This window comes from Gobio gobio (assembly GCF_949357685.1).
Source record: "Gobio gobio genome assembly, chromosome: 13".
In the NCBI taxonomy this organism is placed as follows: Eukaryota; Metazoa; Chordata; class Actinopteri; order Cypriniformes; family Gobionidae; genus Gobio; species Gobio gobio.
Genome location: NC_137106.1, coordinates 44592157 through 44616301, shown reverse-complemented (window position 1 = coordinate 44616301; position 24145 = coordinate 44592157). Strand labels below are relative to the sequence as shown.

At 37.3% G+C, this 24145-nt stretch overlaps 1 protein-coding gene across 3 annotated transcripts in view; it reads right to left on the bottom strand.

Annotated features, from left to right (window-relative positions):
- ralgapa2 (Ral GTPase activating protein catalytic subunit alpha 2) overlaps positions 1–24145 on the bottom strand; it is a 249957-nt gene that overhangs the window by 68045 nt on the left and 157767 nt on the right. For all 3 annotated transcript variants that reach the window (XM_079833687.1, XM_079833685.1, XM_079833686.1), the window contains exons 28-34: positions 23927–24035; positions 18468–18578; positions 18309–18377; positions 17974–18111; positions 11626–11809; positions 7577–8381; positions 3540–3611 (exon numbers count right to left, since the gene is read on the bottom strand). In XM_079833687.1, coding sequence (XP_079689813.1) covers positions 3540–3611; positions 7577–8381; positions 11626–11809; positions 17974–18111; positions 18309–18377; positions 18468–18578; positions 23927–24035 — 1488 coding nt within the window. The remainder of the gene's footprint in view (positions 1–3539; positions 3612–7576; positions 8382–11625; positions 11810–17973; positions 18112–18308; positions 18378–18467; positions 18579–23926; positions 24036–24145) is intronic.

Sequence of the window (24145 nt, the reverse complement as noted above, 5' to 3'; positions counted from 1 at the left end):
TAAATGTTCATTTTAATAGTGCCATCCCTAGAGAACAGTTGTCGCAGTAACACTTTAGTTTGGGCACACATATTTTCTATTAACTACAACTTTTGCCTCAATAAACTCCTGATTTAATGCTTATAAATAGTTAGTAAGATAGTTTTGTAGCGTTTAAGTTTAGGTATTGTGTAGGATTAAAGGATGTACAGTGCATCCGGAAAGTATTCACAGCGCTTCACTTTTTCCACATTTTGTTATGTTACAGCCTTATTCCAAAATGGATTAAATTCATTATTTTCCTAAATTATACAAACAATACCCCATAATGAAAGAAGTTTGTTTGAAATCTTTGCAAATTCATAAAAATAAATAAATAAATAAAAAATCACATGAACATACTGTAAGTCTTCACAGCCTTCGCTCAATTTTTGGCACCAATTACAGCCTCAAGTCTTTTTGAGTATGATGCTACAAGCTTGGCACACCTATTTTTGGGCAGTTTCTTCTTCTTTGCAGGACCTCTCAAGCTCCATCAGGTTGGATGGGGAGCGTCGGTGCACAGCCATTTTCAGATCTCTCCAGAGATGTTTAATCCGGTTCAAGTCTGGGCTCTGGCTAGGCTACTCAAGGACATTCACAGAGTTGTCCCGTAGCCACTCCTTTGTTATCTTGGCTGTGTGCTTAGGGTAGTTGTCCTGTTGGAAGATGAACCTTCACCCCAATCTGAGGTCTAGAGTGCTCTGGAGCAGGTTTTCATCAAGGATGTCTCTGTACATTGCTGCATTCATCTTTCCGTCGATCCGGACTAGTCTCCCAGTTCCTGTCACTGAAAAACCATGCTTCACTGTAGGGATGGTATTGGCCGATGAGTCTGGTTTCCATTCAGGCCAAAGAGTTCAATCTTGGTTTCATCAGACCAGAGAATTTAATTTCTCATGGTCATAAAGTCCTCCAAGTGCATTTTTGGCAAACTCCAGACGGGCTGTCATGTGCCGTCTGGCCACTCTACCATACAGGCCTGAATGGTGGAGTGCTGCAGAGATGGTTGTTCTTCTGGAAGGTTCTCCTCGCTACACAGAGAAACGCTGGAGCTCTGTCAGAGTGACCATCGGGTTCTTGGTCACCTCCCTGACTAAGGCACTTCTCCCCCGATCGCTCAGTTTGGCCGGGCGGCTCTAGGAAGAGTCCTGGTGGCTCCAAACTTCTTCCATTTACGGATGATAGAGGCCACTGTGCTCATTGGGACCTTCAATGCTGCAGAAATGTTCTGTACCCAGATTTGTGCGTTGATACAATCCTGTCTCTGAGGTCTACAGACAATTCCTTGGACTTGGCTTGGTTTGTGCTCGGACATGCACTGTTAACTGTGGGACCTTATATAGACAGGTGTGTGCCTTTCCAAATCATGGCCAATCCACTGAATTTACCACAGGTAGAGTCCAGTCAAGTTGTAGAAACAACTCAAAGATGACCAGTGGAAACAGGATGCACCGGAGCTTTTTTTCGTTTTTTATTTTTAATACATTTGCAAAGATTTCAAACAAACTTCTTTCAAGTTGTCATTATGGGGTATTGTTTGTAGAATTTTGAGGAAAATAATGATTTTAATCCATTTTGGAAGAAGTTAGTAACATAAAACGTGGAAAAAGTGAAGCGCTGTGAATACTTTCTGGGTGCACTGTAGAACAAGGTCATGCAGAATAAAGCATTAATATGTGTGTAGTAATATGCATGCTAATAAGCAACTAGTTAATAGTGAGAACTGGACCCTAAACTAAAGTGTTACCGTTGTGGCTTAGTTTCTTGTAAAAAAATGTAGTCACATTTTTAGGCATCCGGAAGTCTGTGTGTCGCACAGCCTTTGTAATGTTCATTAAATTCAGCCTATCTTTTATACAAAAAAAATGTATATTGAAGTTACAATACACAGCTATTGGCTAATAAATACAATAGTGGTATGTGCTGTGTATGTGTGAGCAGTGTGTCTCTTTGAGCAGTGTTGCTAAGGAAGCCTCATGCCCTTGCAGTGTGATGTTTGGCATGCTCAGTCAGCGGTTGCCATGAGTGGGCCAGCTCTGCCTGCAGAGGGAAACGCTGGTCCGATCCTGGGGGTATTCTTTAATAAGCCTCTGTAATTAGCCACTCTGAGTGCCTATTGATCGCTGTTGGCTGAGAAGTGTGGATCTGTGATCAGCCAGACGTGGGCAGGATTAGGCTGTGAGGAGCGGAGTATCTGAGAGTGTTCTTAAGACATGTCTCCTTAATAGTGCTTTTAAAGGATTTAGCCACTCTCTGTAGACTGGCATTAGGCTGCATGATAGAGCTCTCCAAATGCATGCTGTTGTTTGCTACTGATTTTTATCATTAAGTGCAAAAGTTAAAGGGTTAGTTCACCCAAAAATGAAAATCCTGTCATTAATTACTCACCATCATGTCGTTCCAAACTAGTAAGACTTTCATTCATCTTTTCATCAGATTGTATTTATTTCACATATAAACATTCATTAACGTACATATTAGTTGCAGTAAATGGAAGCTAAAGCATGTTCCCTTGAAGTGCGAGAACCAATGAGGTTCATTCTCGTGTGTTAAGCAGCATGTTTGATCTTTAGCAAGAACCAATGAGGTTCATTCTCGTGTGTTACGCAGCACGTTTGAGCTTCAGTAAGAACCAATGAGTTTCATTCTAGTGTTACGCAGCACGTTAGAGCTTCAGTAAGAACCAATGAGGTTCATTCTAGTGTTACGAAGCACGTTTGAGCTTCAGCAAGAACCAATGAGGTTCATTCTAGTGTTACGAAGCACGTTTGAGCTTCAGTAAGAACCAATGAGGTTCATTCTCGTGTGTTACGCAGCACGTTTGAGCTTCAGTAAGATCCAATGAGGTTCATTCTAGTGTTACGCAGCACGTTTGAGCTTCAGTAAGAACCAATGAGGTACATTCTAGTGTTACGCAGCACGTTTGAGCTTTAGCAAGAACCAATGAGGTTCATTCTCGTGTTTTTACGCAGCATGTTTGAGCTTTAGCAAGAACCAATGAGGTTCATTCTCGTGTGTTAAGCAGCACGTTTGAGCTTCAGTAAGAACCAATGAGGTTCATTCTAGTGTTACGAAGCACGTTTGAGCTTCAGCAAGAACCAATGAGGTTCATTCTCGTGTGTTAAGCAGCATGTTTGATCTTTAGCAAGAACCAATGAGGTTCATTCTCGTGTGTTACGCAGCACGTTTGAGCTTCAGCAAGAACCAATGAGGTTCATTCTCGTGTGTTACGCAGCATGTTTGAGCTTCAGCAAGAACCAATGAGGTTCATTCTCGTGTGTTACGCAGCATGTTTGAGCTTCAGCAAGAACCAATGAGGTTCATTCTCGTGTTTTTACGCAGCATGTTTGAGCTTCAGCAAGAACCAATGAGGTTCATTCTTGTGTTACGCAGCACATTTGAGCTTCCTCATGAACCAATGAGGTTCACATATAAACATTCATTAACGCACACATTAGTTGCGGTAAATGGAAGCTAAAGCATGTTCGCTTGAAGTGTGAGAAAGCAGAAACCCTTACCACTGCCTTGAGTCCAAATTCTTGAGCTCTCTCAAGAGCTTGGAGTTCTTCTTTAGAAGATGAAAGCTCTTTCTATAAGGAGAAATGAAAATGGAACATCATAAAACTTTCCAAAAGATAAAATGTTTTCTCCTATGCCACTGCAGCCGATGTCCAGGCCAACTAGAAGTACTGCATGTAGGTTCTACATATTTTAAACATTTAACATATTTAGAAGCTATGCAATCATTCTCATTATTTTGAGACATGCTCATATATTTTGAGATGCAAAAAGGTAATAAAAAAGATACTCAGATATGTAAATTCTTTAATCATTTACTCACACTCATGTAATTCCACATCCATTTAAAAGAGAAGTAAAGAGGAATATCCAAGCTGCTCTTTTCCATTCAAAATAACAAAATGGCACCATCAAATAAGATTTTTAACCATTATTCAAATAGCATATTGAGTTCATAATTGAGTATATAAATTAACACAGATTTGAATGGGAATAATGTGAAAACGAGAATCAATGGTGATAGTCCCATTCTGTAAATGTAAAACTTGGTGTGACATGTTGAGACATTCTGAAAATGCTCACTAGGGCTGGGTATTGAAAAAAATTTCACAATTCGATTCTATTTCGATTCACAAGCTTGCAATTCGATTCGATTCAATATAGATTATTTTGGATATATATCTGGTAAAAATACATGGCAAATTTTCTCAAGGAAAACAACTCTCTGAACTAACTATGGGATGCTGTAAACTATGGGAGTCAGTCGGTACTACATTAGCCAATTATTATGTTTTAAAAAAAATAATAATGCAGTTTTACATTGTATAAGTGTATTATTATAAAATTGTAAAAACTGTATTAATATATATAACATAAATACCGTTTTGGCGCTGTGGCGTGAGATCGCTCTGATCAAGAGAAGCAGCAAAAACGGTATTTATGTTTTTGAATTTCGTAATAAAATGGACGTAATTTGAAATCTGAGACTTTGTTTCATATCAATAGTAACAAAGTACAAATATTATTGCGATTTATTGGATGGGATTTTGTTCCTTTCATTCATCAACTTAAAAAAAACAGGATGACTAATCGTTTTTTTGGGATTCAAGAATCAATATAGTTTCCTAAAAATGAGAATCGATTAAAATCGAGAAATCAATATTTTTTACCCTGCCCGAATGCTCACTATGGAAAAAGTTCAAACAAATAATTTCAGGGGAGCCCCCCAATTATCTTATTATGTTCAATCCTGTGGAAAGGGAACAATGGCTGTGACATTATTCTGCATGCCAAAAACAAAGGACATGGAGATTTTAGAAAGTGTCTATCTGTCCTCAAGGAAATGGTTTGAACAATTAAGTTTGTATAATTTGTAATAAAAAAGATAAGAGGAACTGGTTCTAGCAATATTATTAGATGAGACAGGCACAGCTAGTGAATTTTGTGGAATATGCTTGTTGTAATTAATGTGGCAGTGTGAACTAGCCCTAGATCTCTTTTTTTTCCAGAAAAAAGAGGATGCACTGGAGAAGACAGATAGACCATAGTGTTCCAATTATGTGACTAGTGTCTGTGATTCTGTTACTTAATTACACTACTGTTCAAAAGTTTGGGGTTAGTAAGATCTTTTTGAATGCACATTAGATTCTGGTCGATCTACACAAAAACAGCCCTTGATGCACAAAACTCATCGGATTTACACAAATCATGTGAATGGCTGATTTCCATGTCAGAATTGTGAAAGGCAACAAGTTTGCAGGTATGAAATAAACACCCAGTGTGCACTACTGTCATGATTTACTAAAGACACGCAGTGATAAATGAATGCTGAAAAGGCATGGACAGGGTTATTTTTGCGGCTGATCTTATTGCATAAATGCATTAGAGTATTTAAATGAATCATGCAAGGTGATTTACTAAGGTTTGTGCTTATCAATTTACTGGCGTTTGCGCCATTATTTACCGTCCAAAAAAGCAAGTCTTAAACCAGACGCTAATTCACAGCTCTTGGAATTTCGTTAGTTATTGTGGAAATTATCGGGCTGCGTCTGTGTTCTTTAATTTGAGCTTCATCAGTAGATCACGAGCAGAACTTTCCTGCGCTTTTTTGGAATTGTGCTCTCACGCTAATTTGCCTTGTTTAGTAAATCTGGCCCAAAATCGGCAACTACCATTATCTGTAATCAAAAGATTAAGATTTAATCAACATTAAAAGGTTAGTTCACCCAAAAATGAAAATTATGTAATTAATTACTTACCCTCATGTCGTTCGACACCCGTAAGACCTCCGTTCATCTTCGGAACACAAATGAAGATATTTTAGTTGAAATCCGATGGCTCAGAAAGGCCTCCATTGGCACAATGCACTGTACATTCTCAAGACCCTTAAAAGGTACTAAAGACGTCATTACAAAGTCCATCTCACTACAGTGGTTCTAAAATAACTTTATGAATCGGCGATAATAGTTTTTGTGCGCAAAAAAACCCTAAATAACGACTTATATCATGATGACCGATTTCAAAACAAGGCATCATGAAGCTTCGAAGCGTTATGAATCAGTGAGTCGATTCAGTGGTTTGAATCGCCAAAGTCACCTACAGGGAGTGCAGAATTATTAGGCGCGTTGATTTTCTGATCATATTTTTTTTCCAGGCACATTTGACCAATTCCAAACCACAGTAATCCTAATAACTACTATTGATTTGATATAAAAAAACCTTCTTCATGTATTTTACAACACTTCAGCTTGTGATTCTTATTTAGTGGGGGTCATTTTTTAGGATTCTTTACCTAACTGAAGTCTCTGAGATCCTGACACCTTGCACTTCTGGAGACTCCAGGTAGGTTGCAGCTCTGGAAAATGGTGGCGCTGGAGACTAAAGGGTTCCTGATGGTTTCACCCTTAATTCTTCACCTTAATTCTTAATTCTTTTGCAGTTAACAGGTGTCTTTTCTCCGCCACATGTTTTTGTCAGATCCTGCTGACCCAACGAGCATTTCACTGTCCAATGGTCACGCCTTAACTGCAATGTCTAGTATTGCATTAGTATTGCATCCTTCTCATGGGCATTTAATACTTTTTGACTTTTCAGTCTGAGTTAAATCTCTTTTTTGGCTCAATTTATCTGTAAAAGAAAACATGCCTAATAATTCTGCACACCTGAATATAAGGTGATTTTCATTTCCAGCCTTCATGAACAATTATATATCACTTATACATTATTAAATACTAAATCAATAGTAGTTATTAGGATTACTGTGGTTTGGAATTGGTCAAATGTGCCTGGAAATAAAATATGATCAGAAAATCAACGTGCCTAATAATTCTGCACTCCCTGTAATTTCAGCAGTTTGGCGGTTTGACACGCGATCCGAATCATGATTCGACTCGCTGATTCATAACGCTTTGAAGCTTCATGATGCATTATTTTGAAATCGGCCATCACTATATAAGTTGTTATTTAGGTTTTTTTGCGCACAAAAACTATTCTCGTCGCTTCATAAAGTTATTGTAGAACCACTGTAGTGAGATGGACTTTGTAATGACGTCTTTAGTACCTTTTATGGGTCTTGAGAGTGAACCGTGCCATTGTGTCAAAGGAGGCCTTTCTGAGCGATCGGATTTCAACTAAAATATCTTCATTTGTGTTCCGAAGATGAACGGATGTCTTACGGTTGTCGAACGACAAGAGGGTAAGTAATTAATGACAGAATTTTCATTTTTGGGTGAACTAACCCTTTAAGTCACAAAGTGATTTGTGTTTTTTCCATCCCCAAATTTAAGACCTCTTGAAATTATAATTAAGACATTTATTATACCATTTAAGATATTTAAGACTTTTTATGGACTAGGTCAAACTGAATTTAAGGCTTTTTAACAACTTTGCTTGAATATATCAGGCCTCAAGATGTCCAATGATGTGGAAAAGAGCAGCTTTACAAGTGGGTGAATAAATGACTGAATTTTGGGACGTAATATGTATTTAAGAATGTTTACTGTGAAAGTTTTCCAGCAACTTCCATGAAATATTGTACCTGCGATCCCATGAGTTCATGCCGAGGTCGTTGAGGAGAAGCCTGCAGAGGTAAAAAGCTGATTTTGGCTCCTGGTGTGTGGGCTCTCTCTGTGTCTCTGCTCTGATGCTGGGGTCTTCACTCTGTCTCCGCATCAGCTCCTCATCCTCTTGCTTCGTCTGTCTGTGGATGGCATCCATGATGAGCCCTTCCATCTCATTGTTCATGCCCATGGGTGGAGACGGTGGTTGGGTGAGCCTCAGCTGGGGCTCCGGCAGGCACTCTGGGCTGCTGTAGCCCAGATCTTCCAGTAGTTGGTCCAACACATCCCCGCCATCCTCCATTTCCAACTCAGAGGAGCATTTACTGGAGCGGACGGAGCTCTGCTTATCAAAGCCACCGGTGTCATGAGACAACGGATCTCTGCTGCCACTGGAACTCAAGGAAGTTCCGTCTAAAGTGCAGAAGAGAACGCTGCCGTCCCACGAGTACTTTCCCGAGATGTCCCTGACGATGACACGGACCTCAGAGGAATGATCCCTCGGGTTGGCACTTACCGCAGCTGTGCTGGAATTATCACAGGGGATCTGAAGGTACGAGACTAGTGTGCTGTCATTGAAGACAAAGAGCTGTAGATTGGGGCTTTTGAAAACTTCAGAGGAGAGTTCGGAAGACTCTACATAAGGGTTGTCGTGGTTCTCACTGACCAGGCTGTGTAAGAGGGCAGGGCCGCCGCTGAGAGGATGGTGTCCCAAATGATTGACCAGGTGTGTCATTACCATCCGAGCAGTCAGAGGAATCAGCTCCATGCTTCTCCTTTTCTTTTCTGGGATAACAAACAACTTTAGTTTAGCAAATTAGAAAACACATGGCTTAAAGGCATACTCTAAGGGCTAGTTTATTTTATTTATTTAAAAAGGGGACACTGAACATTAATAAATATTCAAATAAATGTTAATGTACCCGAGTTAAAAGTCAAAAGGCTAATTCTCATCAGCAACCTTTTTTTTGCAAAAAAAAAAGAGGGATAGTGACAAAAATAAGGGTACAATACAGAAAATAGCCACATAAAATACACTTAAGCCCTATTCGGACGGTAATTGTTTCTCGTGGGGTCGTAAGGTTTTTTCATCATTGACAGGAGCTAGTCTGTGATTTTATTGCCATCCGAATCCAGAATGTCAGTGTTTTTCTCCCACCACCCGCATAAAAATCCCCGGCCGAATTACCTACCGTTTTTTGACAAACCCCAAGGTCGTGTGGTAATTTAATTGCCGTCCGAATCCACATCTCTGAGTTTTCAAGAATATATCACTTCAATTCATGGTTTATGTCCTTTTTGACCACTGCAGAGCACCGTATGGTTGCGCTTCACTGTAAATTGGGGGCATTTTAAAGATCTAGACTTTTATTACTGAAATGCTGCCAAGTATTTACAAGAGCAATATATTTCATCACCGCTCAAAAGATAAAAAGAAGAAAAGCATGTAAAATTTTGAAATGGGCCGTTATTACAGCAGCGATTATATATGTTAAAATAGCCAAGCAGCATTATGTTCACCTCATGTAAATAAGAGGCGGTATTAACTTATTTCCGCTGATTTCCATGTGGAATAAAATGACATCCTTTAAGACAGAAAACCATTTTAACTATATATATCTTCCTATTTTTAAACAGATTTAAATAATTAAATAATAATTACATAATTAGATATTTTTTCCTATTTTTCCTATTATTAAAAAAAATTGCATTTATTATTATTATAGCTACCAAGCATATAACATTTTATTTACAGCAGTCAATCAAGTTATTGACCACGTGAGCAGTGCGTTCACAGGTGCGTGGGATCACAAAACTCGCTCCTCCAACGTGAATAAATCACCATCTGATTGCACGAGTTTTATCACTGAGGTGGCATGCAAATGTAGTTTTACGGACTTCCACGTGAGAAACAATTAGCGTCCTTATAGGGCTTTAGATAATAAAATTACAATATTAATAAAGTCATACGTGTTGGCATTGTTGATCATCAAGTAGCCAATTCTTTAAATTTTATTTAACCAATCAAGATGATTTAATAAAAACTGAGATATCTATCCTTCGATTAAAGGCATGTAACCAAAACTTTGATGCTTCCATAAAGTCCATAAAGGTATCATAAACATAACATTCTGGTAAACATTCAAAAAGAAGCCTTTTTTCACATATAAACATTGATCAATGCAAATATATAAAGCACATCAGAGCGACTTAATTGGTTCTTGGTTCTTAGATTAAACTGCATGTTTCATATGAATTACTTTTATGATGTCTTTATGAAGTTTTTGAAGCATCAAAGTTTGTGGTACATGGACTTTCAATGGCCATTTTAACCATGTCTTTTTTTATTCATCGCACAGATTTTTTCATAGCAGGTACAAAATGTTCGTACGCACTGTATAGCCCTGATAACAGTACAGCCATTACCACAAATACAATCAGACAAATAATTCTGTGTAATAATGACACTGTATGTCTGACTTTTTAGGGTCCTAAAATAATGATTGGCCGACTGTATTTTCTCTTATCTTTCTCAAAAGATAGCTGATATACTGGCTTTTAGCTGTCATGGCCAATGGAGACAGGTTTCCCATGTTTGCACCATCTATACGGGTGTCCAAACAGACACCTTTAAAATATCTATTCAGTCTCCTAAAACAGACTCAAAGGGCTACAGTAATGAGCATCACACCTTTCGTGATGAGTGAATAGGGCTCTGCAAGCACTATGAATTAAAGTCCTCTGAATGCTGAACACCTCTCAAAGTGAGAAATCTAGTGTTGTCATTAGTGGATATTAAGATTAAGATGAGAGAGAGAGAGAGAGAGAGAGAGAGAGGGAGAGAGGGAGAGAGGGAGAGAGAGAGAGAGAGAGAGAGAGAGAGAGAGAGAGAGAGAGAGAGAGAGAGAGAGAGAGAGAGAGAGAGAGAGAGAGAGAAAACGAAGTGCTCACATTGTGACAGTGCTATCAATACCATCATCCCCATCAAAGTGGAAAAAGCTCTTTGCAAAGACGAGCAAGTTGCATTAGGGATGCACAGAGCTTTGAAGTGAACTAATCAATATGAGATAGGTACTGGGATATTGCTTATGAGTTGCTCTTTGGCTGAGGTTGTTTTTTTTTTTTCGTACGCATAGATATAAAAGGCATGTCAATGGATGGAGATGTTTGCGTTGCAAAAGCAAGCAGTTTTTTTCTTCCTCTACTCTGCGGATATAAATGTACTGTCCTAAAAGGTATCCCTGTTGGAAAAGGAAAGAACAGACAACTCCCCCCCACTAGAGCAAACAGCCCAACCCCACCAAAAACAGATGACATTTGATGACATGCCAAGGTAGAGAACACACAAGAAATATTGCCTAATGGATAAAGCAAGGTCAGAGGAGAAAAAAAAGATTTCTTTAATAATTGGCATAAATGGGCTTGCTTTGAGTGGATGAGGGAACTAATGCACACCTCTTTAAAATTCTATTTTATTTCACATTGTGCTACATTTGCTCTAATATGATTCATGAGAGCTCAGTATAAACTCAAAGAACAAATTAAAAACGTCCCTTTTTTTGTACTTTCTTTGCTTTTCAAGGGAGATGCAGCAATTTCACAGTTTATGCTGGTTGACATCATAATTCAGCAAATTTGCCATTGCATTACAGACATTAAAGATGGATTTGTGTTGATGTGTTGCAAAAATTGTTAAATATGATGTAGCAACATTTTTTAAATATTTTATACAAAAAAAAAAATTGAAATACGGCTAATTTCACAACAATATTTTTTTGGGGACCATTAATAATACATTAAGCATAAATACTACTATAGTGTATAGATACATTCTATTTTACAAATGCACTTAATTTGGCAAAAAATATAGATTTTTTTACTTTTGATATTGGGGTGAACTATGACCCAGCAGAGGTTCCATGGGATTTCCCTAGACACATTGTAGATAATGTGTTGTAGATAACACAAGAGCAATACGATTCATTGCATGCTTTATGTTCCTCCGGAAAGCACAACAGGTAGTCCTTACCTTCAGCCACAGTGAGGAGATTTCCAAAGTCTCCCATGACATTGTGTATCGGGGGTGGTTCAAAGCTCTTGACATTGCCTAGAGTAAGGAAGGGTTCGTAGTCTGTCGACAGATCAGCAAGGCTGAGGAGGTAGTGACTTTGTTGAGTGTGTAGGTTAGACCCTGATACACAAGTGTGCAGCACCTAAGACAGCAGAACAGTGAATTAAGTATACCAGTGATACACTACAACAATAATGACTAAATCAGAAACGTTTTGTGGGCCTAATACAGAACCCTGGGGAACACCTTCAGAAAAAAAAGAGATTACAAGGATTATTTATTTAAAGGGATAGTTCACTCAAAAAAGAAAATGACCCCATGATTTACTCACACTCAAGCCATCCTAGGTGCATATGACATTCTTCTTTCAGACAAATACAATCTGACTTGTATTAAAAAATGTCCTGGCTCTTTCAAGCATTATAATGGCAGTGAATGGCAGTCCAAAATTTGAAGCCCAAAAAAGTTGAAGCCGGAGCCGTATCGATTACGCTTATAATGGATGGATGTACTTTTTGGGCTGCCATTTACTGCAATTATAATGATTGGAATAGCCAGGACATTTTTTTTACTAATTTTATATTATTTTTTATAATTTTAAAATATTTTTAAGTATTCGTCTGAAAGAATAATGTCTTATACAACTAGGATGGCTTGAGGGTGAGTAAATTCAAGTGAGGGTGAGTAATTTTCATTTTTGGGTGAACTATCCCTTTAATAATGAGCAGCTTTCTCTCTTGTTCTGTTATTACAAAAGCACAATGCAATGCATAAGGTGCTACAGGCATTGTTTAAAATCTAATGAGACGTGTCAAATAGCGAACTCTGTTATGATCAACAACTCAGCCACGAAGATGATCTTCTTGGCACACCACTGAGATGCATTAGAAAGAAATCTTTAATAGATTGAAACATTGTTGTTACACCCAGACGGTGTGGTTGAGTGCTGCAGGGCCACCATATGGAGATGGGACGATATTTACAATGCTAAGCCAGGAAACCCAATGAGAGGGGCTTTATGGGCTAATAATCTATTTCTCCTGTGATATGGGATGTATCGATGTGCAGAAACAGATGGCCATGGCTCTATTGGCTGGAGAAGATAAGACACGGTCCAGCACAGTTTATCATAGTGCCAGAACAGGTTTGCTCTGTTTGATTTAATTAAGGCTTTATCCCTTGGCTCATTCTCAAACACCACACACTGACGCAGCAAACAATGACAATGTAAGCTGATCTGATATAAATTCCTGTTGTAAAAATACCTAAAAATAAAACCGCAGAACTTTGATTTGCCCCATAATCACCAGCATAGAGATATTAGAGCCATCTGGCTCAACTGGAAACGGCTGATATATCAGAGGGTACAGGTCATTCAAAGGTGTGATGGATGATTTCTCAATGTGAATCAGTAACAGACCAAATCTTACAGTTGGCTTACATATTTACTTGTAGGGGCAGAAATACATTAAGTGTTTTTTGACCACTGGAATATAATTGATTTTCATAATAGTTTCTAGCACTAAGGTACTTTTGCAACTGTCACCTTTGGTTTGCTTAGGTGGGGTTTAAAAGACAATTATATTAAGTTATATTATCAGTTTTTATGATTGGATGAGAAATTAAATTGAGCTTGATGATGACGCCCCAGTTTTCTATAGAGCTGATGAATTCCTGTCAATTCCTGTTTATTACTATAAAGCTGCTTTGAAACATTCTGTATTGCAAGCGCTATAAAGAAAGGTGACTTGACTTGACTAAGGTTCAACCCACTGAACTTCTATCCCCTCACATACTGATTGCCAAGTGCTGCTGTACCTCAGCCATAAACTGATTGCTTTTCCTGTTAGATAAAGTAGAAAATCAAATGGACATAGTATAAAGCCATCACCTAGTGACAAGAGGAAAGAAAAAAAAAACTCCTAAAACCAAGGTATTAAATGGCATTCGCTGGTTCTGCGGATTCAGTGTGATTTTCATCAGTTTCTACATTTTCTAAGTGGCACTTCTCAAACTGTGCTGCATAAATGAACCAAGACTTCATAAACCTTAAAGGACAGTTATCATCAATTATTATTTGAGTAGTACTATAATGCTAATCATTATTTCTTGCTCTTAACTGAGACATGGCACTTGAAAACAAGAGTATTGCTGTGCTGTCCTGGTGAGGGCTATGTACATGTGCTCGTGCTGGATGCTATTCAGATCTGACAAATGGGAGATTAAAGTAATCCCACTGAGCATATAATAACTAGCAGAAAATGATTAACAGTCAAACGAGTGCAGAGGAAAACAAAGGACATTTATTCTTCCCCTTTTCCCTTTGCAGCAGGTGCATTTTCTCTCATATGATGATGAACTGAATTCTTGAGTTTGGCATTCATTGGTGAGCTTATCAATCCAACAATGGGGCATTTAAATAATTTGGCCATTTTTTTCTGGGAGCATGACATCTGCACAAAGGTCCGTGTCTGTCTGCATCTGCACAACAGCCCGGGACTAATATCTCATTTATTCTGTGCCCCTCAATGCCCTCTCATTAGTGTCTGATGACTAAATATGAGCTGCGAGGGGACGAGTGCATTTATAATAGAACATAACGCGCACACACGCACTGGAATATTTCTGTTTTAATTTCAAGGAACAAACTAGAGTAACAGTCACTCTTGTCGGGCTGCACAATTAATCAAAATAAAACCGAAATTGCAATATGGCTTAGTGTGATTATTATAACACAAAAGTCTGTGATTTAATTAAATCGATATATACGTGCTGTTTTTACACATGAGCAGCTCATGATCTGTCGGTGTGATGTTTCACAGTAAGTGCTGCTCCAACCGAACTCCATCTCTGCAGCGGTTCTGTGTTCGGGTCACCATAACGTGCATTTGTGAACACAGCATGTGCCAACCATCTTCCCACACTTGTAATGAGAAGCGCTTATCAATAGAGACGCACCGATTGCAATTTTTCTTGGCTGATTCCAATTTCTGATTTTTTTGGTAAGTGTGATCTGCAAATACTGATTTTTGCAGATTCCAATTTTTTTCAAATAACTATAATTGACTAAACTGGGTAAACCCAGCCCGATCTGCCGGTGATTTGATTTCGCCCAGCAGCTCAGGCTGGAAACCTGTACATATTTCTATTCTGCTTCTGTTAAAAATTTGCAGGGACCAATCACAAACAGGCTCATCCACCTGGCGCGCTATTGGCGGGTTTAACACAATGACGGATAGAGAAGCGATGGATCGTTTGTCTGATTGGTTGAAGGACTATCCAATTGTGTACAGAGTCATTTGAACTATGCCCGTTGATCACGCCTCTTGTGCAGTAGAAAATACAGAGCAGACTCCACAGACTATGTTCAGTCTTAAAACATTGAGCTTGGTCTGGTGATAGACAGATAAATAATTGACAGCATATATAAACAAATAATCTACTTTTCTGCAATGCAAAATTTCATTTTCATAAAAAACTATTAAAATGACAGTTATAAAATAAGAGCAAATAAACAAATCACAAACAGCAGCACAAATAAATGCAATAGAATAAAGAGAGATATGAAATAAATACATTATTCATTTGTTTGCAATTATAAGGCCCTGTGAAATGTTTTTTTTTGTGTGTGTGTATTTTAGTTTTTCTGGTAATCAAATGAAGGCATTACCATTAATAAATTTTTTAATCAAATTAAATTAAAATTTCCATTTTTAGCAAACAAAGTGGTGTACAACAAAGCTTTACTGTTAAAAATAAAACATGGAAGACATTTTTGTATTATTCCTTTAAAAAATAAGTTTTAATTATTGTATTTTTGTCACTATTATTAGTATTAATAGTATTACATCAAAACAAACATTATACTGTATAATAGTAAAACAATAGTACATTGTACTATACAATAGTAATATATTTCTGTCACAAGTTAAACCAAACGTTTAATTTTGTCGTGAAGATCTTTATGTTTCTGTGTGTATATGATATGACAATAATTTTTCTCAAATTAAATGGTAAAATGCTCATGGCGTGACTCTCAGAGCGGCTCTGGAGGTAACACCGCAAGCATCACGTCACGTGTGCTTCAGTGTGTGAGGTAAATGAAACCCATTCACACAGAGACACAGTCCATATCCATAGTGATTAAAGTTTGCTGACCTACTTTTGATTTATTCGTTCAAAATTTGACAAATTCGTCATACAGCAAATTACGTTTTTATGACTGGATTCCATTCATGTTTTCCACTAATATAGATCACTGGTGTGTGCACTTTTGTTGTGAGCTTGAAATCTGCGTGAATTAGTAAAATTATTAATTTATAATAAATACAATAAATATAAATACGCAATAAATACTAGAAAATATCGGGATACATTTTTAAGTCCATATCGCCCATCCCTAGTTCACGTCACCGAAAACAACAGATATGAACTGCATTTTATTAATCATCAGCTAATTTCAAGATCAAAGACCGCAATAGAAGAAAGCGCGGCAACAGCACTGTGTTGAGCATCTGCGACCTGCTTTCGGTTTTATTTGTGGTAGTTTGACCGTTGGCTTGATGAAGAGATATTCAGCTGCTCGTCTGTGGTGATGCGTGCTGCAGTAGCGCCGTCATATCTGACTATAACATGTCAAATAGCCTAAAACATGCTCTCATACGTTAATTTTTTAGTAGGGCTGTGCGATATTGAAGAGAATGCGATACACGATGTCCATGTTAAATAATGCAATATTCGATATGCGATACGATATTGCTTTAAATGTGTAAAATCAATTTAAATTATATTTAAAAAAAGATTTAAAAACTGAGAATGATACCATTTATGCATTTCACATTCTTTCTGGGAAAAGAAAGCATTGACAGTTTGAGTGTATAACAAGACACGGAAAAAAGAACGGCTTGTGCGCACGTTTCGGTGTGTGTGTGTGTGTGTCAGACAGCAGACAGTGCAAGACTGCAAGGAGTTGTTTTTCGCAAGTTATTGAGTTTAATAACTCTTTTTAACGTCAAGCAAGTCACATAAGTAACAGTCGTGTGCTCAGTCTATTCTCTGCTATATGAGTTGACCTAAAACATACACTTTTCACAATGTTGAAGTAGCCTATTAAAATCATTCAGATATTGCGTGCCCTTGCGATATGCATATTGCGATATGTACATATTGTGCAGCCCTATTTTTTAGTATTGTTGGGAGGAGTAAAACTTACATATGTGGTTTCAACAACCAGATGCATTAACACTTGTTCAGTTTCATCTGGAATGTGACCCAGACCACTTCCTGAAGTGGCTTTTAGTATTTACTTTAGTGTATTTGTTCTAAATGCTCCTGTTGTCTTGCTCCTGTTGGTGTTTGATACATTCAAGAAGCATGTTTTCTTTGAGCAGGTAAAATTAAAGGTTCGGTTCATATATTGGACTGCTTGTATTTATTGACAAAATTGTATACATGTGAAGTAAAATTGCAGTGCATCGTCAATGCTTTGTGATGCATCGTGATAACGAATTGAACTGAATCGATGACATGATAATTGCAATCGAACCGAACCGAGAGACCAGTTTAGGTTCACACCCTTATTATATAGATTTTTCAATGTTCAATATTCAATGTTTTATTTTACAGTGACATATGGTTGGGCGATGTCTACCAAATTGGCATCAGACAATGTCTACAGTGAAACATCACAATGGACATCAGGGGGGGGTTGCATTTGAGTGTTATGCTCAGTTAATGTGGCGCGGGTCTGGAGAAAGAGAGAACGCACATGGAGCTGAAAGGGCTTGAATGACGCGCGTTTGGCTTTAGATAAAACTACTAGAGGATATAGTGCTGAAATATCATTACCACAAACAATCCTGAGTGCTTGTGGTGTGATCAGCACCGCTGTTTTGACACTCTGCTCACTTCAACTAGAAATAGGAAAATGGTGCTAGCATTCTTTCTCGCGGTGATGATGGAAACATGCTGGGGTCCGGATGCGGACCACAGTCTGCCATTTGAATATAATTTGGTTTAGTTTGTGTAAAACATCAAAGCACAATGTTTTTTGCACAATAAAATCTTTAGCGTTTAAATTGTGATCATTGAACTGTTTTGAATGTAATTTGTATTGTGAACTGGAACAACTTCATTATTTGTGGGGGGGGGTCACAATGTCAGCTCAACCTCGTGATTATGGCATCGTCTATCGGCCCAACCCTACAGTGAAATAATACAATAGCAATACCTCTAATTTTGTTTTTATTTAATAATTTTATATTTATTATCATTACTTTAATGAAAGTCGCCGAGGCCTGTACCCACCCTGTAAATGTAGTCGAGTAGAGGGGCTTTCTGTGAGGTGGGGTCGTCCAGCACAGGCATAGTGATGGGCTCCAGTAGGATGGAGAGAGGTACGGCCATGCACCAGTCCAGCAGGCACAGCAGTAGAGACACCATTAACTAGAGCACACAGAGAAAGCATTCATTTAGCACACTCATGACACTACTACAAAACAATCAATGAACCTGAACAACAGGCGGAGAGACAGAATAACCGAGAGCTGGATGAAGTGCTGTGTGCTGTTCATTCTGAATTCCCATGTCCGACACCACTTACACAAACAGAGATCTAAATAAAGACTCTCTGCTTTGCTTACCTTTTTATCTGCCTCAACTGTTGAGTGCTCAGCACTGGGCAGAAGAAATGCTATGGTTGCTACAAAAATCTACAACAGAGGAAAAGCAGAGATTAATCAGGCGTCACTGCCACAATACCACAACAGATGCTTCATCATGCTGATGAAGACGCTTCATACCTCTATAATTCTTTTGGGAAGGGACGGCTCCAGTCTCTGTAAGTGCTGCCAGTGAGAAATCAGTAGCTGAAAGATGTCACAGGCCACATTTGCCACCACCTTATTTCCAAACTAAAAGACAAAATCACATTCACACTCACATTACAGTCTAGACGAGAATGAAAAAAAAAAAAAAAGACAATAGAAATGACTGTTTTTCACTGAATGAACATGATCAGGAAGAAACATATTTAATAATTTTACTTATACACTGCAAAAAAATGCTTTTCTTACTAAGTATTTTTGTCTTGTTTTCAGTCCAAATATCTAAAAAATATCTAAAAAAAAGCATTTACTAGACAAGCAAAAGTTTTTGTCTTGTTTTGGGGGAAAATAACTGAAAATTAAGTGAGTTTTGCTTAAAATAAGCAAAATAATCTGCCAATGGGGTAAGCAAAATAATCTTGTTTTCTGTTTGAATTAAGATTTTTTTGCTTACCCCATTGGCAGATTATTTAGCTAATTATAAGCAAAAACTCCCTTAATTTTGAGTTCTTTCCCCCGAAAACGAGACAATAATTTTTATTTGGCTAGTAAATGCTTCTTGTTTTGAGAATTTTTAGATATTTGGACTGAAAACAAGACAAAAATACTAATTAAGAAAAGCATTTTTTGCAGTGTATGCAGTATTTAATATAAAGCAAAGTAGAGGAGGCCCTTGTGTTTTATAAACATTCTATTTAATTAAAGAATCCCGGAAAAAAAAAGATTCATAGTTTCCACAAATAAAAATATGAAGTAAGCAACACAATTAATAATAATATTAATAATGAAGAATAAGAAATATAGAATAAATATTTATTGAGCAGCTAGACAGGAGTAAATTCCGCTGAAAAATCAGATTTGCCACCAAAAGAATAAATAACATTTTAAAATATATAAAAAAATAATAAAATATATAAAATTATTGTTGTAACAGTTTTTTTTCTTCTTCATATAAATGCAGCCTTGGTGAGCATAATGCAGAGTTCACATTGCATGATTTTAGGCCCGATTTTCACTCGTCGACTGGTTTCGTGAAATCGTCCACAAATGCCCGAAATCATAGGCAAATCAGTGCTCGTTGACGTGAGTGACAATCACGCAGTGTGAACGATCAAAGACACAATCAGAGAGAATCTCCGACGCCCGTGAGATATTTGGCATGTTACATATCTGGAACTGTCGGCGATTCAAACTCCTGCTGTGTGAAACGTGTTTTGACTGAAAATGACATCACCGATGACCGCCAGCCAATGAGAGCGCGAGATACAGGGCAGCGGGAAGTTCGGGGAGGAGTCATAGACCAGAATATCAGTATTTTAATAGATATATTTACAATTCTACCAAACAGAAACAAAGCACAAACATTTGCTTGACCAGCCGCAACAGCAGCACATTGCAAAATCTCCAACTCTGTTTGCAGAACACAATCCTTGCTCCCTGTGTCTGCCCAACCTCCTCCTCCATTGAGAAGTCATGCAGTGTGAAACCCCCTGTCACAGCAGCAACTGAATGCTACCACAGATAGTCATGCAGTGTGAAAAGAGCAGTGATCCGACGAGTTTGAAAACCGTGCAGTGTGAACTCGGCACACAGAAACAACAACAAAAAACGCTAAATTTTTCACTTTGAAAATGAACTACTAGAAATTTAAATTTAATTTGATTCTTTCAAATTATGTCTCACGTCCCCTAAAACCACCTATTTTCAGATCATAACTCAAAGTTCATGTATGTTGTATATATATATATGCAACTTAAGAAACTATTTGATATATGTTTTTTACAGCTGTCTCTCCAATTTTTCTTACCACTATTAGATATTAGCAATCTGATGTGTGATAAATCAGATGGTCAAAGAAGACACTGAAAATAAATGTATGCAATAATACATCACTATGATTAAAACACATGCCATTATTTGTGTCTTTTCTATGTTTGTTATTGCTATCTTATTCTAGAGAAACACATCTCTGGGTGGATTCCAGGTTAATGGATTCTGTATGTTGCTCTACCCACAATTCTCTCTTGCTCTGGGCTTCAGTCATGTGGAATCTGAGGTGAGAGAGTGAGTGTTTTCTCAGAGTAATAGAAGAGAAGAAACCACACATAAACTCCCAACAGTTCAGCACATGCTTTTAGAGAAGGAAGCCCTGTACCTTTCCCAAAGCTTTATTCTGGCCTGACCTGCTGTGTGTCAACATGAACTGGATGTAATTACGGCTGCATGAGGAAGGGAATGTGAAGACTCAATTTGGAAGGTATAGTTTTAGAATGAGTGGTTTCAAATTTGAATAACTACAATTCAAAGAATCTTTCCAACTTCAACTTAATAATGCAGTACTTGATAACCATTTGGATTTTTATGTAATCCATAGATTTGTGATAGCTTTACGTGTTATGATATACTGAAGTAATTTTCTACAAAAATTACCTTTGCCTAAATTTTACCTTACATTTTATTATCTTTTTTTTTTGTTTTCTTCCTGGTTTCTGTCTTTTGTCACAACAGCTTTTCTACAAAAAAGAAAGAAGTACATAAAGTGTTCAGTACACAGGGCCTAAAACAAACTTGGCCAGTGACTTAAGAAAATGTACTGGCCATAAATATTTTGGTAACACTTTACAATAAGGTTTCATTAGTTAACATTACTTAATGTATTAACTCATATGATTTAACCATGAGCAGTACATTTGTTACTGTATTAGTTCATCTTTGTTAACGTTAGTTAATAAAAATCCAGCTGTTCATGGTTTGTTCATGTTAGTTCACAGTGCATTAACTAATGTTAACAAGATTTTAATAATGCATTAGTAAATGTTGAAATTAACGTTAACAAAGATAATTAATGCTTTATAAGTGCAGTTCATTATTAGTTCATGTTAACTAATGTTAACTAATGAACCTTATTGTAAAGTGTTGCTAGGGATGCTCATTTCGGTTTATTTTCCTGACCGACAACTGCCGCACATTATCCGATTATTAACCGATAACTGATAAGATTATAATATCAAATTAGCATTAAATAAAAATACAATTGACGAGTGTCTGTGACCCGTTAAAAAGACACTTTTTTTCACAAGTTTATTTTACCATGCAAACAGCAGCATACAGATCAGATCAACAACAGCAGAACATGGGTTCACACATTATCAAATTTCACGCACCTGCAGCGTTTCTGACAACAGAGAAAAACAGAAGAAAATAATATAAATTAAAAGCATAAAATAAATAGGCCTCCACTAAATATTTTTCACTTAAATAATTACCAAATTAAGATGACAAAACGAAAATACACTGAATCCGTTTGAAGCTTTGAAGAACCGGAATAGTATTTTTCCGTCAGACTAAGTTTCAAATAAAAATAGCATTTTTAAAGTAACATGTCTAAGTGATGTGGGTTAGTCTGGAGCGCAGCCTGTTGACAGTTAGACACCCTAAACGCCCTCTCAAGCCTTGTTAATACTTTGTGCGTCTTATCCATTTGGGGACATGTTTATACTCGACCCCCTGCCGTTGTGCTATTCTTTGAAACGACTCGTAACGAGTAACTGTTCTATAAACCATCAAGAAACAGCGGCGAGAAGAACACACGTAACAAAGTTTACTTTAGTAAACTTTACCAAAACCACACTACGAAAAGCCTTAAACAAGGCTTCAGATGGCACTGATGCCCCGGGAATACAGAGATAATGCCTCGCTAGAGTGGCCAGCCTCGGGAAACACCTTTCATTTGCTTTCCACCAGTCAGGAGATTGTACTAGCCTACTGCTGTACTTTAATACCGCATAGCATACTTTGCAAGTAACTTCGTCGCCCTTTCTGTTGAAATGGTCCCACACCATTTCTATTGCTTCAGCAAAATATGTCTGTGTAGACATGTGTCTACGCGCCAAGTGAGTAAACAAAAACAGCATATTTTTCTTTAACCATGCAGCAAACAAACAAACAAACAAAAAAGAAACCCTTTAAACCGTTTAACTGATAGTATTAATCTGTCAAACATTTTACTTTCGTTTAACGGTTAAACAGTCAATATGAGCATCCCTAAGTGTTACCAATATTTTTTACCGGCCATGAAGCTATTTTTGCAAAAACAAGCAGTATCGCCACCAAAATTTTAGATATAAAATTCACAATTCTCTATTCCAATTTCGATTACACAGCTAAAACTACTAGCCTAACTAATATACATTTAAAACATTATTAAAGACAGTAAGTAAACAGTCAGTAATAAAATAAGTACAAATAATCAAATTACAAGCAATAGCAAAATTAAATACAAATATACAAATGAAATAACAGTAGTTTTCACTGTATAAATAAAATATCCTTATGAATTCATTATTTTAATTATTTCTTAATAAAGTAACAAAAGTCTTTCAGTCAAGAGCAGAGAGTGATTTTTTTCATTGTCCTTTGTTGTTTGATTAACATTAAAAACACAGACAGCAGGAATATTATGTTGATGTCACTTTAAGAGCGAATGTGTGGATACAATTTACTGATACACATTTGTTTCCTTTCTCAACTGTTTACGTTCACTTAAGACACAACCGACTATGTTTACTAGGATACTCACCATTTTTTTACATAATGTTGTGTGAATTGTTCGGCTCAAGTGAAAGAAGACATGAAAGAGCTAAATGTAGTAATCTTTTTTGAGGATGCAGCACTGGCCCGTCAACAGCGTTGTTCACCGTTGTTCAGTGTTGTTCACCTTTGTTCATGTTCATGCAGTTTTATGCTACATTCACACCGAATACGAATAGAGCGTCAAATTTGCGTCTAGCTGGACGCTTGAACATTTTGAATCCATTCGCCCGTCCACAGCGAATTGGACACGCGTATAAATCGAACGTTTGAAGCGAAATAGACGTGCGTTCAAGGCGCTCTAGGAGCTGCCTGGATGAGACCGCTCGCTCTCACACCTGTAAGTATATTTTAGGCTAAAATAAAATGTGTCATATGACATATGAAATATGTCATAAAACACCACTCTGCCTCTTTTCATTTTCATTAAAAAAAATATTAAACATTAATAGCCACACAAATGTGGTTCAGGCAACGCATACCTGGATCATCTTCACTAGATGTACATTTATAACAAACAAAATATAAAACACAACCATGCCTCTTTTCGTTTACATAAAAAAAAAAAACATTAAGTGTTCATATATATGATTATCACTGTAATAAAATTAAATATGACATAAAACACAACACAAATAAATTTAAGCCGCTAAACAACGGGAACACTTTTAGGCCAAGGATCCATTAAAAAATTTGGTTGGTTTTTTTAGAGAAGTGAGATGGAGTTCAAACTGGTAAATTATTAGCTTTACATTTGTGGATTAAAACAAACTTCATACTAATACAACTAACAGAGATTAGGAGGACAGACTACTACAACCTCAGAGTGAAGAACACATAATCACCTTCAGCGTGACACCCAGGACGTTAATGGCATCTTTCACCTGATGGTGGGTTTCTGTGTGTCTCAGCTCCTCACACACCCACAGCCCTAGACTGCAGATCGCTACACACCTAAAACATGGTCAAAACACACTCAGATTACTGCCAGAACAACAGAGCAGCCATTCATATCATTTGCAGGTTAAGATCAGAATAAAATGTCAAAAATTAGTAGAAGATCA